An 11,324-nucleotide genomic window follows, 5' to 3' on the forward strand; every position below is an offset into this window, starting at 1 on the left:
AATAGTTTGGGAGCAAACGGTAACGAGAACGTTACCAAACAAAAGGTTGAATGAGTAGAACAATGGCTGTGCACGCGCGTTATAAATCATCAGTTGTAAATTACGTAACCGTCATCTGCAAAACAACAACGTGAAATGACCAAGTTCTACGTATTTTGAGAAACGTAAGTCACGGCGGCATATTTTTCGTATTTTCGTGAGTAGGGTTGAAGACCGCTCGGCTCACTGAGTAGTTCTAGATAATTTCGAAATTCAAAGGTAAAATATAAATCTATTTTGTTTTTTCTAAGCGTCATCCTTGGAGTTGTCATTGTCATTGCTAAATCTCCCTAGAACACCGCTATAGATTTAATTAATTTTTAGCCGCATAAGATGGAAAACAAAAGAAAAGCAAACACTCTTATTTTGAAAACCTCCCCTTGTGTATCTCTTGTTAGTTTTTCTTCTGCTAAGGCGGGGAGACTGCAGCTCAGTGATATTTTAATTCAAAAGAATGATTTTTTTCCACAACAGTAATTTTTCAAATGATGAGAGCATTATGCTTGCGACGAAAGGTTAATTAAACATGAAAGAAAGAAGAGTAGTAACGGATCTAAATTAATCTGCTTCCTGTATATTGTAAAAGACCCAATTTTTTACTGTACTAGCCTGCCCTAAAATGAGTTTCAGTTACATTCATAAGCATCTAACCAAGTCTTTTTTTTTCCTTTTTCCTTTTTCTTTTAGAAGAAGAAATATCATTTTGTTGCACAAATTTGACTTTGCTGCACAAATGAATCTAAGAATGTTTAAAATGAATCCAAGAATAGAGTAAGGACGGAAAAGCAGCATCTTACCTACGTAAACGGATGCTGACTAGCCGAGTAGCGAATAATTACTTCAATTAGTCGCCGCGTTTTTGCACAAAATAGAGATGAAACAACTCTCTTAGCGCGTCTTGTCTTGCTCCTTTGTGGGAGATAAAAACTGAACTAAAGTGATATGCAACTGAGCCATTCGACTGACAGTGCAAATACAAGTAGTCTCGAATTTTCGCTTACTCTCTATATTCTTTTCCTGGTGCGCTGCAACGTAAAAACAACTCTTTTGAAATGAAAACTGAACATTAAGATAATTGTCCCTCGTTTCCTGAACATGCAACGCAATTGTTCGCAAAGAAAGTCAATTTCCTGAGAATTCTGTAGAAGATTAATGCAAAGTGGGTGTAAATAATACAGTTCAGGGTTTAACATTTAAAATCGGTTTCTTTTCCTTTGTTGATGATTTTAAACACACGAAACGAAGACAAAGACTATTTTGTCAGCTAAAAGGACATCATTCCTGAAGCCACAGAATATATAAGAGCGCGTTTTTCCTCGAAAGAGCTGCAGTGTGGCTAAATTTATTTCCGAAAGCTGCTTTTTCGTCAAACGTATTCAAAGAAATAGCCGAAGAAGTTCCTTTCTAGGATCGAGGAATTCTTTGTCACATATTAATATAAGGTGAGATTCATTCACGTATTGCGATGTTATTTCCCTGCAATAACTTGACTGGCCCACAAAATGATCTTCTCGATCGAGTGTCAATGCAATTTAATTTGTCTATGGCAGCTTTGCAAGGTTCAGGTTTAATTTCAATCATCTCTCAAAATCTACACGAAGTAAAAGAAAAAGAAATAGTTGTTTAAGGACGTTCGCACCCAAAATGGTTCCCCGGACAGAGTTTTTTAAAACTCACCATGAAGTAAGGTAAAGATCAAGTTTTGCCAAAGAGCTAAAAACAATGGGGAGTCCCCGTGCTCGTTTTCGAGATTAGGGGCGTTGGAGTCCATCCGTTTTTAAAGGTTTTCGTTATTTTAGACGCTATTAGCTTACAACTATCGGCCTTAAAAAAAGCTGCATTAGTGAAATTTAGATCAGGTGAACGTTCTCAATTCAGCACAAATAACTATATTAATTAAACTTTTTGAACTGATGTCGTTCATTGAGTTCTGAGTAGGCCCACGAAAAGAATAAATATTAGCCTTGCCCGTCCTCATTCGAAGAAATCCTCGCTCACTCGGGGGCAGAAAAAGCGAAATATTTGTAATTTCTTACGGATTGACTTTTCCTGGTTTTTTTTTTTTTTTTTCTTTTTATTTAAAATGGATAAAATCGGGAAAGAAATTGATCTACGGAAAGAAAAATGGGGGTCATGGTGCATCCAAGATAGTAAATTGTAGGCGACGTTAGCGCACCCTGTGTGAATTCCTATACTTGCTTACATTTCTTTAATTCTCACCGCGCTCGCTTGAAGCATGACGTAGCGTGACGTTGCGACGTAAATTTCGTGCGCAGTAAGGATGCGCAGTAACAATGGGCGCGAACGTCCCTCAATCTGAAATGAAAGCCCATGACCTGATTAGTAAAGAGGCATTTTTTCCCACATAGTTATAATCCTCAATTTTTGTTGGATTTTTGTCACAAGACTGAGAACGAGTGTGTCTCAGTTGCTACTTAAGTGTATTTCAGATTATTTCATTGGACACACCCAGAAAAAAGAGGGATTTTATGGGGTTTAGCTGATAGCTAGTCAAATTTGCAGCTGAGGCTAGCTGACATCTAAAAAATTTACAGATTTACTCAGAGTCGGATGGACTAGCATTCTATCCGGGGGGGGGGAGGTTGTTGTCGAAACTGCTCCTGACACCTGAGGTAATCGTCGGCAGTTCTGGACTACAAGGCTCGTCGAATCGTTATCCTTTTTGTAAACAACTGTTTGGCTCGTTCATGTGAGATGAATGTGCACTGCGATCCAACACGCACTCGTGAAATAACTGTCAATTATCCACCCCAAGTTGATAGCAAACTAGGCTGTTTTCCTTTTTTTAAATATTGTTTTTTGGACGCTGCGTTTGTATGTTCACCGTCAATTTATTCAGATGAAGCACTTCAACAAAAAGTTTTAATTTGAATACCTGCTAATTTATCAATCTCTTGGAAGTTCCAATTTCAAACTAACAACTGCATTTATTCGCGTCTTTCTGATCATTCGTTAAAGGCTGTAGGTTGGCAGTCGAAAGCTCATTTTGACCAATTTTTTTCAACCTGAGAACGTTTTAATTGTTTTAATATGTCTAAAAGTGGTTGCTCGTCTATTTTTAATAAGATCCAAGTAAATTGTGCAAAATTCTAAAATTATACAGTACACTTAATACTTGAAAAAAAAAAAAAAAAAAAGGAAAACATTAAATTTGACATCACCTAACATATTAACTTTGATGTAATTTTTGCAATTGTTGTTTAAACCCCACTGGGTTTTCACAAATGAATTTTGATCGTTACGTACATGTAAAATGACGTCAAACTTTACTCGCATTATCAGTTACATATTACATTTTTTAAAATTATAAAATACAGAAGAATAAAAATAAAATCAAAAATAGAACTCACATAGCGTCTCTTTTCCGGCTACTTCACCTGCCTAAACTGAATAAATATAACTTGTTTATAAATATAAAAATGTGTATATAGAGATGGACGGCAACAACAACAACAACAACAGAACAGACGTCATAACCTTTGGCAATATGCAAAATACAGTTATCGTACTAACTGACAATTTCGACAGTAAATGGCAACCGTTATTATCAAATTTAAAATTTCTTTCCACAGATGAGAGGAATATTCGGTATGTTGTTGCTATTGATGATAGCCGCTAGCGTTCAAGCTGATACTTCAGCTAACGATACAGCAACAGCCTCGCAGGACAGCGGACTGGACGGTGATCTGGCTTCTACTGTTGGCCAAAGTGAACCCAACATGTTGATATGTCACCCATTCTGCTTTCCAGAGCTTGGTAAACGGGAAATTCACACCGCAGCTTTGGCCGCTGAAAGGATGCAAGACACAAAAGCACAAAGAAGATTCCAACCTGAATCTCGCCGGTCGATTGTTGAAAAGAGCGACTTTACTTCATTGCCCATTCCGCGGTTAATCGAAAGGAAAATGAAAGCTTTAAAACGCCAACAGCAAACACAGGCAAAGCAGATCAGGAAAGACGGTGAAAGTATAGCGTCTTACAAAAGAGGAATTAGTAACCAATCTCTGCTGCCCGCAAGACTTCAATGAGAACTACAGAAATACAACAAAAGGTAAGTAATCATTTATAGTGAGATAAACGAGAAAGTATTTTTAGTAACAGAAAGTTGCTATTGAAAAGGCTTCAAGAATGGGAATCACCGCAGCAGTAGTCTGCAGTGTTTCCGTACCTACCATTAGGTATAGACTCACTTACTGAGAAAATACCCTCATTTAATTTAAGTAAAGCATTTGACACGGTCAATCACTCTATTCTGTTATCCAAACTTGACTCATATGGTATTCGAAGCATTGAAAATCAGTGGTTTAAGTCTTACTTGAGCAACTGGAAACAAAAGGTATTTGTTAATGGTATCGAGTCTAAATCTCTTTTAATAAGCTCAGGTGTACCGCAAGGGTCGATTTTAGGTCCTTTTCTTTTTCTAATTTATATTAATGATATTGTTAAATCAACCAACTACTTCTCCGTAAGACTATTTGCTGATGACACTTCTTTAACTGCGACTGGTAAAGATTTAGACGTACTTTTACATAGAATAAATTCTGAATTGCCTGCTATTTATGAATGGTTATGCTCAAACAGATTAACCTTGAATTTAAGTAAGACAAAATACCTGGTTTTTCAACAACGACAAAAAAGAAATTATAATTTACATATCCCTCTTAAACTAGCAGACCGGTACCTAGAACAGTCTTCCAGTGTTAAATATTTAGGACTCATTATTGATTGCTCGCTGTCTTGACACGACCATATCGGTTATATCAGTAATAAAATTAGCAAAAGTGTAAATGTTATTGCAAAACTAAAACCCTATGTGACATCCCAATCCCTAACAAGTATTTATTATGCACTTATATATCCCTATTTAACTTATGGTTGCGTACTGTGGGGTAATAATTACGAGGCTGCATTGTCACAATAGGTGAGACTACAAAACAAAGCTATTAGAATAATCAACAATGTGCCACTTCGTGATCATATTACTCCCCATTATGTAAACCTTGGTCTTATTAAGCTTCCTGACATTGTTAAACTGTATACCTACCAGCTATTATATGACCACTTAATTGATGAAAAACCGTCTAATTACACCTTATCTCTGGTATCTGAGCAACATAACTACGTTACTCGAAGTGCATCCCTACAACACTTAAATCCCGGTTTCTCCAGAATAAATATAAGGAAATTTTGCCCCACTGTTATTGGATGTTACTATTGGAATGACCTTCCTTTATCTATACGTAACTTAGCGACTAGAAAACGTTTTTAAAAAGCACTCTTCCAGTATTATTTTGCTCAGTATTAATTAATTCATACCTCTTCCTCTCCTATGTTAAGTTAACTTTTTTACCCTAATTATTACTGTCAATTAAATAAGGGCATCTGATTAGCTTGCTATATTTTTGCCCTTTTCCATTTCTCCTGTTACTTGTCTACTTTATGTTTATCTTTGTAATTTTAGAATGGAATGAATAAATAAAATGAAATGAAATGAAACACCCTCAATAAGAAGTGATCGCTAAAAGCCACCGTACTTCTGTTTCTCCATCCGAGGACTTAAAAACTTAAAAACCGGAGTGTTTAGTTCCGAAATTAAATAAATAAAATCAAGCTTGGAAGTTTTTGTGTCTAGCGTAAGCCGTTTACATTTACCTATCAATAAAATTTCTCATAACTGCCGTTAATATTTGATTAATAGCAAACTGATACAATGCAATGATAAAACATTGAATTTCATCTTTGTGGTTTTTTACTCTTTCAGCACTACCAAGAAAAGGCAAGAGATTTTCATATTATGAGGAAATGCATACTCGTCTTTTGATCGGGAAACTTAGAAAGATAAACGTTATAGATTGGACAATAGATATTGTTAGATGAAATAAAAAAAACTGGATGTGTCCGCAATAAATTTGTGGTTTTTTTTGTTTTTGTTTTTTCACAACTTCTGGGAGGTCCTGAGAGTGAAAAGAAATAGGGAAGGCCCAAAAAAGGACAGGATCATGGATTTGCTGATCAAACTCTTTCCGTCGCTGTTCGTTTCTTCTTTCTTCCCTGCCCCGATAGATAATGACCCTATCGCTTAGTTTCTTGAAGGAGGTACTTTTCTTGTGCACAATAATTCTATTTTAGCTACAGGTTCTTATAGCCCTCCTTAAGATTCGAACCCTGTTTGGTGACTTTTGTACAACCAATAGCAGAGCATTATGATATTCCAGGTTATTTCATTGGACAAGCTCGGTAAAATAAGGGTTTTTAGGGGTTTTAGCCGATGGCTGGTCAAAATTGGAATCAGCAGCTGAGGCTGACATCTTCAAAATTTACGACTAGCCGAGGAATCGGTTAGAATTTTAACAGATAGCCGAGAAATCTCCAAAAAAGTTGCTGTTAACTGAGCCCTCACTCAGAACCTCTTAAAAGCACTGTGTATTTTAAGCCTGGTTTTCACTAGCGACGCAAGCACAAACGCAAATAATAGGAATGACCCAAGTGAAAACGAAATCCGACGCAAACACAAGCACAAGCAAAATAACACAAACCTTTCAAAGTGTGTAGGCGCGAGGTAATCTGGATCCAGTATTTTCATTGGCTAAACATAACCAAATGTGGTAAATATCCTCGTACTTATGTTATGCCTGAGCAGTATTTCGTTTTCACTTGTTGCTGCGGAAACGCAACCGTAAGCGCAAGCACAACAAAAAGGAAAAAAATTTGATCCTAGTGCTTGTGTATGTGCTTGCGCTTGTTATGCCTGCATCAAGGCCGTTTTCACGGTGAAATAAGAATTATTGTGCTTGCGCTTGTGCTTACGTCGCCAGTGAAAACCAGGCTTTAGTCGCCTTTGTCGTTCAAGTCCTGTGCTAGTGTGCGATTCAGAAGAGATTACGCCCATCTTACTATTGAATAACACGTAGGAAAGACTGTCATTCCATCCAGAGGATGTCGAAACTATACTCCTCGTCGCTTCCGACACAAGTGAGGTAATCGTCGGCAGTTCATCACCACAAAACTCGTGGAATCGTTTTTCCTTTTCTAAACCGACTGTTTGACTCGTTCATGTAAGACGAAAGAACGGGGCTTTATATCAACTGATCCAACACGCATTCTTGAAATAATTGTCAATTATCCACTTGATAACAAGCGAGAGCAGATTCAGAAGGCTATTTTAAATTTTCAAAGTATTTGTTCGCAGATGCCACATTTGTAAGCTTACCGTCAATTTATTGGCGCTGAGATCAAGCATTTTAACCAAAAAAAGTGCTAATTGGAATACTTGCTAAATTTCTCAATCACTTGGAATTTACAGTTTGAGACTAATCAGATCTAAATAAATAGTGCAAATTCTAAAATTGCACAGTAGCTTATGACTCGAAAACAAAAACAAAAACAAAACAAAACTAAACTAAATTTGACATCGCCTAAATAGTAACCTTGATCAAGAGACTTCGGTGAAGGTCACAGAAGAACAACAAAAGGCTAGTTTTCATTTTGAGTTAGATAAACGAGGAACTATTTTTAGTAAAATACAAAGTTGCCATTGAAACATCAAGAATGGTGGTCAGCAGTAGTCTGTGTTTCCAGTAGTACCTTTCGTATATACTCACTAGAGAATAGTTTGGTTCTTGAATAAGTAAAACTATGCTTTGAAGTTTTTGTGCCTAGCAATTTTGTTTTGCTCACATCTTGCTTATTAATAAAAACTCTCTTTAATAGCTGGTGCTAATATTTGATTTATGGCTAACTGGTGCAATTGTAAAAATTGAATCTCCTTTTACGGTTTTGCTCTTTAAGCATCACCAAGAAGAAGCAAGAGATTACCATGTAATGTGGGATGCCGATACGTTTTTGATGTGGAAATAAATGTTCTGAAGATGTGATCAGTGATCATGTTTATAAATTATGCTGTAGATTGGATTTTAAAGGAGTTCAGTCACGGTATTTTAAGTTATTTTGGCCACATACAAAATTACCTGGTAGGAAACATGAAAATAACAGTTTAATGAGGTAGAAAAACACCAAAGACATAATGATAAACCATAAAGGAACAAGGATAGTTAAGGATGGAGAAGATTGACACGGATTACAAACGACGAATTTGAAAAATTGAGGCTAAACTTTTCAAGATGCACAAACCGTGACTGTGCTCCTTTAAATATTGTTACATGAAATAAAGAAGACTGGACATGTCCGCGATAAGTTCGTATTTCCTAATTTCTTAGAAGCTGCGCAAATCTATCTGTTTGGTTCTAAATGTCCTGTATGTTTAGTTGGTGTTCTTTCTTTAAATGGGAGAGTGACAGGTCTAGCTCATGGCGGCCCAAATAGGGAACTCACACATTTCTTAACCTCAAAAGGGACAAGGCCATGTATTTTCGAATCACTGTTCGTTTCTCCTTTCCCCCCTGCCCGGATAAATAATGACCCTAATACTTTGTTTCTTGTAGGGACTTCTTTTCCGGTGCACAATCATTGAGGGGGACATGGGGATTTGCGGTGTTGCGATGTTGCGGTGTTGATGTTTTTTTTAATGCGGTGATGTGGTGAATAAAATCTCAACTTGCGATGTTGTGGTGATCTCAAACCACTACGGTGTGCGATGTTTGTGTTTTTCACGCTGCGGTGTTCGGTGAAATAAAATTGTTTGCGGTGCTGGTGTTAATCCATGCTAATTTATGACAAACACGCACCATTGAGGCTAATAATTTGTAACAAAATAGAGACCATCACTTTCTAGTCAATCTTCAATATGATTCGGCTGCCAATCCGAAGCTGTTCTTATTTATACGTAACTTGACAAGTAACTCGACCTCTGCCACCCGGAGCTCAGTGTTCGGTAGACACGTGGAGGAGCGAGGACAGAAACAATCCTAGAAATTCTGGAAACGCCAAGGCCGAATATAATGTATTATTGACTTTGCAGCTTTTTCCTACGCAAAAAAGGAAAAGCTGGCGAAAAGTACCGGCAACTGAAAATATATTCAGATGTCGCGTCTGCAGGGAAGAAAGAAGGCTTTCTAAGTTAAGGAAGCTTTGTAAATTACACACGTTTACTTTTTTTTTTCCTTTGCTATTCGGTTTCGTCTAGAAGTCATTCTGATACCGGTCTATACCCACTCCCAGGTCCTGCGACTTTCTTGACCTTCTATTTTTTCAAACGATTATCGATATCAAACGCAAACGCAGCTAACTCCGGAAAGCAATACTTCCAGTCAAGATAGGGCTTCAGTCTGTGGGTTTATACACCAAGAAAGGTGAGCGAAGTACATGTAAAAGAAGAGAGGGATCTGGGGTAAAGGCAATCTCTCGAGGCTCCTCTCTTTTTTTCTTCGTCCGCTTCCTAGCTTCCCGCAAGGTTTCTTCACAAGAGCAAGAAAACTGATTTACAGGCATCAGCAGTATCGACACATGCGCATGAAAAGCGCTGTGATGAATGAATCATGGCGCTAAAAACACGAGTTGCGGTGACGGTGTTTCCAGTTGACTTTTCTTGCGGTGATGCGGTGTTCGTTAATTTTTTTTTTTTTTTTTTTTTTTTTTTGCGGTGTTGAGGTGTTCAGAACCCTCCCCGTGTCCTCCCTCAATCATTATATCTTAGTTACAGGTAGGTACTTATAGATTCTAACTATGATCCCGAATGTAAGAAGACCTTTCAACAGCCAACACTCTAATACCCCGTCCACACTACGCTGGAGAAATTTGAAAACGCAGCTTTATTTCTACGCTTTGACCAACCGTCCACACTAATACGCCGCGAAAACTGAGATTTCCGAAAACGCTCTTCAAACAGGAAGAATTTGATAACGGCGGATTTTTCGTTTTGCGGGGAGGGAAAACATTTTGAAAACGGAGCTTTTCGAAAACGATGTAGTCACTATAATCATTTGATATCCCTGCCCGGGTATTCCTCAAACACAAATCCAGACTGACCGGTTATTGTTGAGTTTTAAAATTCCTGCGGCGTAGTGTGGACGGAAAACATTTGATGCGTTTTCAGAGTGAATTAAACCTCCGTTTTCAAATTTCTCCGGTGTTGTGTAGACAGGGCCTAAAAGCCAGTCTAAAATTTTGTATAAAAAACGCACGTGCAATTAAATTGCACATTTGTTTGAGCTAGATAATTTGTATAGGAAATTCAAAAGCCCCGGCCAAACGATCGCAACATTTCAACGCAACATACCGCCCTGTTGCGTCATGTTGGGACATGTTGTGTGTCGTTGACTCAAGTTTGAAAATGATCAAATTTTTGATGCAACATTTGAGGATGTTGCCTGATTTTGTACTCGTTTGACCAGGTTCGATTCGTGCAAGAATGTTGCCGATATTTGTTTTGAGATGTAAGCCCACAGAATGTAACTGAAGACTTCGCAGCTGAAATGTTTGAAAAATTCAACAGGAAGAAATTATACTTCAAGCAAACCCGAGTCTTAGCATTAGGTCGTCAGAATGCTACAGTTTGGTGGCAGAAAAGCTTATAAAGGAAAAAAAAAACTCTTTTGTCGTATCGAAATGCGCTGCTCTTTTTCAACGAAACTTCCGTATTGTATATCTGATCGAGAAAAGGGTCACCTTTTGTAAGACACGCCATTAAACTGAGTAAACAAACCTGCAGTATCGGAAATGAACACAGGAAATTTACATTACAATTATGTTGTTGTGCGTTACCTGTAGTCACCAGTTATTTTTACATCTAAATTGGTTGCCAGGACGATGGTAATAAAGTCGAAAATTCAGTCTAGACAGGAGGGATTTGATGGGATATTTGCAGAACCTCTCCATGTTATAGAACAGAAGCGGATGCTCAGCTCCAAGTTTCACAAAAACTGACAAAACTGAATGTGGAAGCACGGGGGCTCATGGTTAGTGCGCTCGCCTCCGGATCGAAGACCGCGGACGGTCCGGTCCGACTTGTGTTGTGTTCTTGGGCAAGACACTTCACTATCACAGTGCTTCTTTCCATCCAGATGTATAAATGGATACCGGCGAAATTTATGCTGGGTGTAACCCTGCGATGAATTAGCATCCCATCCAAGGGAAAGTGGAAATACTCCTGGTCGCTTCACGCTACAGAAACAGGGGTAAGCGCCGGCCTGATCGGCCACTTGGCTCGTGTATAGAATTAAACCTTTTGTAGGGTGCATAGTGTCCATCAAAACGAACATGCATCGACTTGTTTCACGTTTTGTTTTGCTACAATTCTGCTCAACATCGTAGTAACATGCGACTTTCGGAAAAACCTCTAACGCTGATACTGGGTAACCGTTGGTTAA

General features: G+C 38.0%; 1 protein-coding gene across 1 annotated transcript; it reads left to right on the forward strand.

The window, feature by feature from the left end:
* The first annotated feature begins 1,343 nt into the window (after positions 1–1,343).
* Positions 1,344–5,968, forward strand: LOC149102726 (uncharacterized). The gene is made up of 3 exons (XM_089273539.1): positions 1,344–1,481; positions 3,633–4,111; positions 5,822–5,968. The coding sequence occupies exon 2, from the start codon at positions 3,633–3,635 to the stop codon at positions 4,086–4,088; it is 456 nt and encodes a 151-aa protein (XP_089129665.1). The 5' UTR covers positions 1,344–1,481; the 3' UTR covers positions 4,089–4,111; positions 5,822–5,968.
* Positions 5,969–11,324: the final 5,356 nt, after the last annotated feature.

This window comes from Orbicella faveolata, unplaced genomic scaffold (assembly GCF_042242905.1).
Source record: "Orbicella faveolata isolate gen_17 unplaced genomic scaffold, um_ofav_v1 contig_35, whole genome shotgun sequence".
Lineage (NCBI taxonomy): Eukaryota > Metazoa > Cnidaria > Anthozoa > Scleractinia > Merulinidae > Orbicella > Orbicella faveolata.

Coding starts and splice junctions, on each gene's coding strand:
- LOC149102726 (XM_089273539.1), top strand. CDS start 3,633: ATGAGAGGAATATTCGGTATGTTGTTGCTATTGATGATAGCCGCTAGC.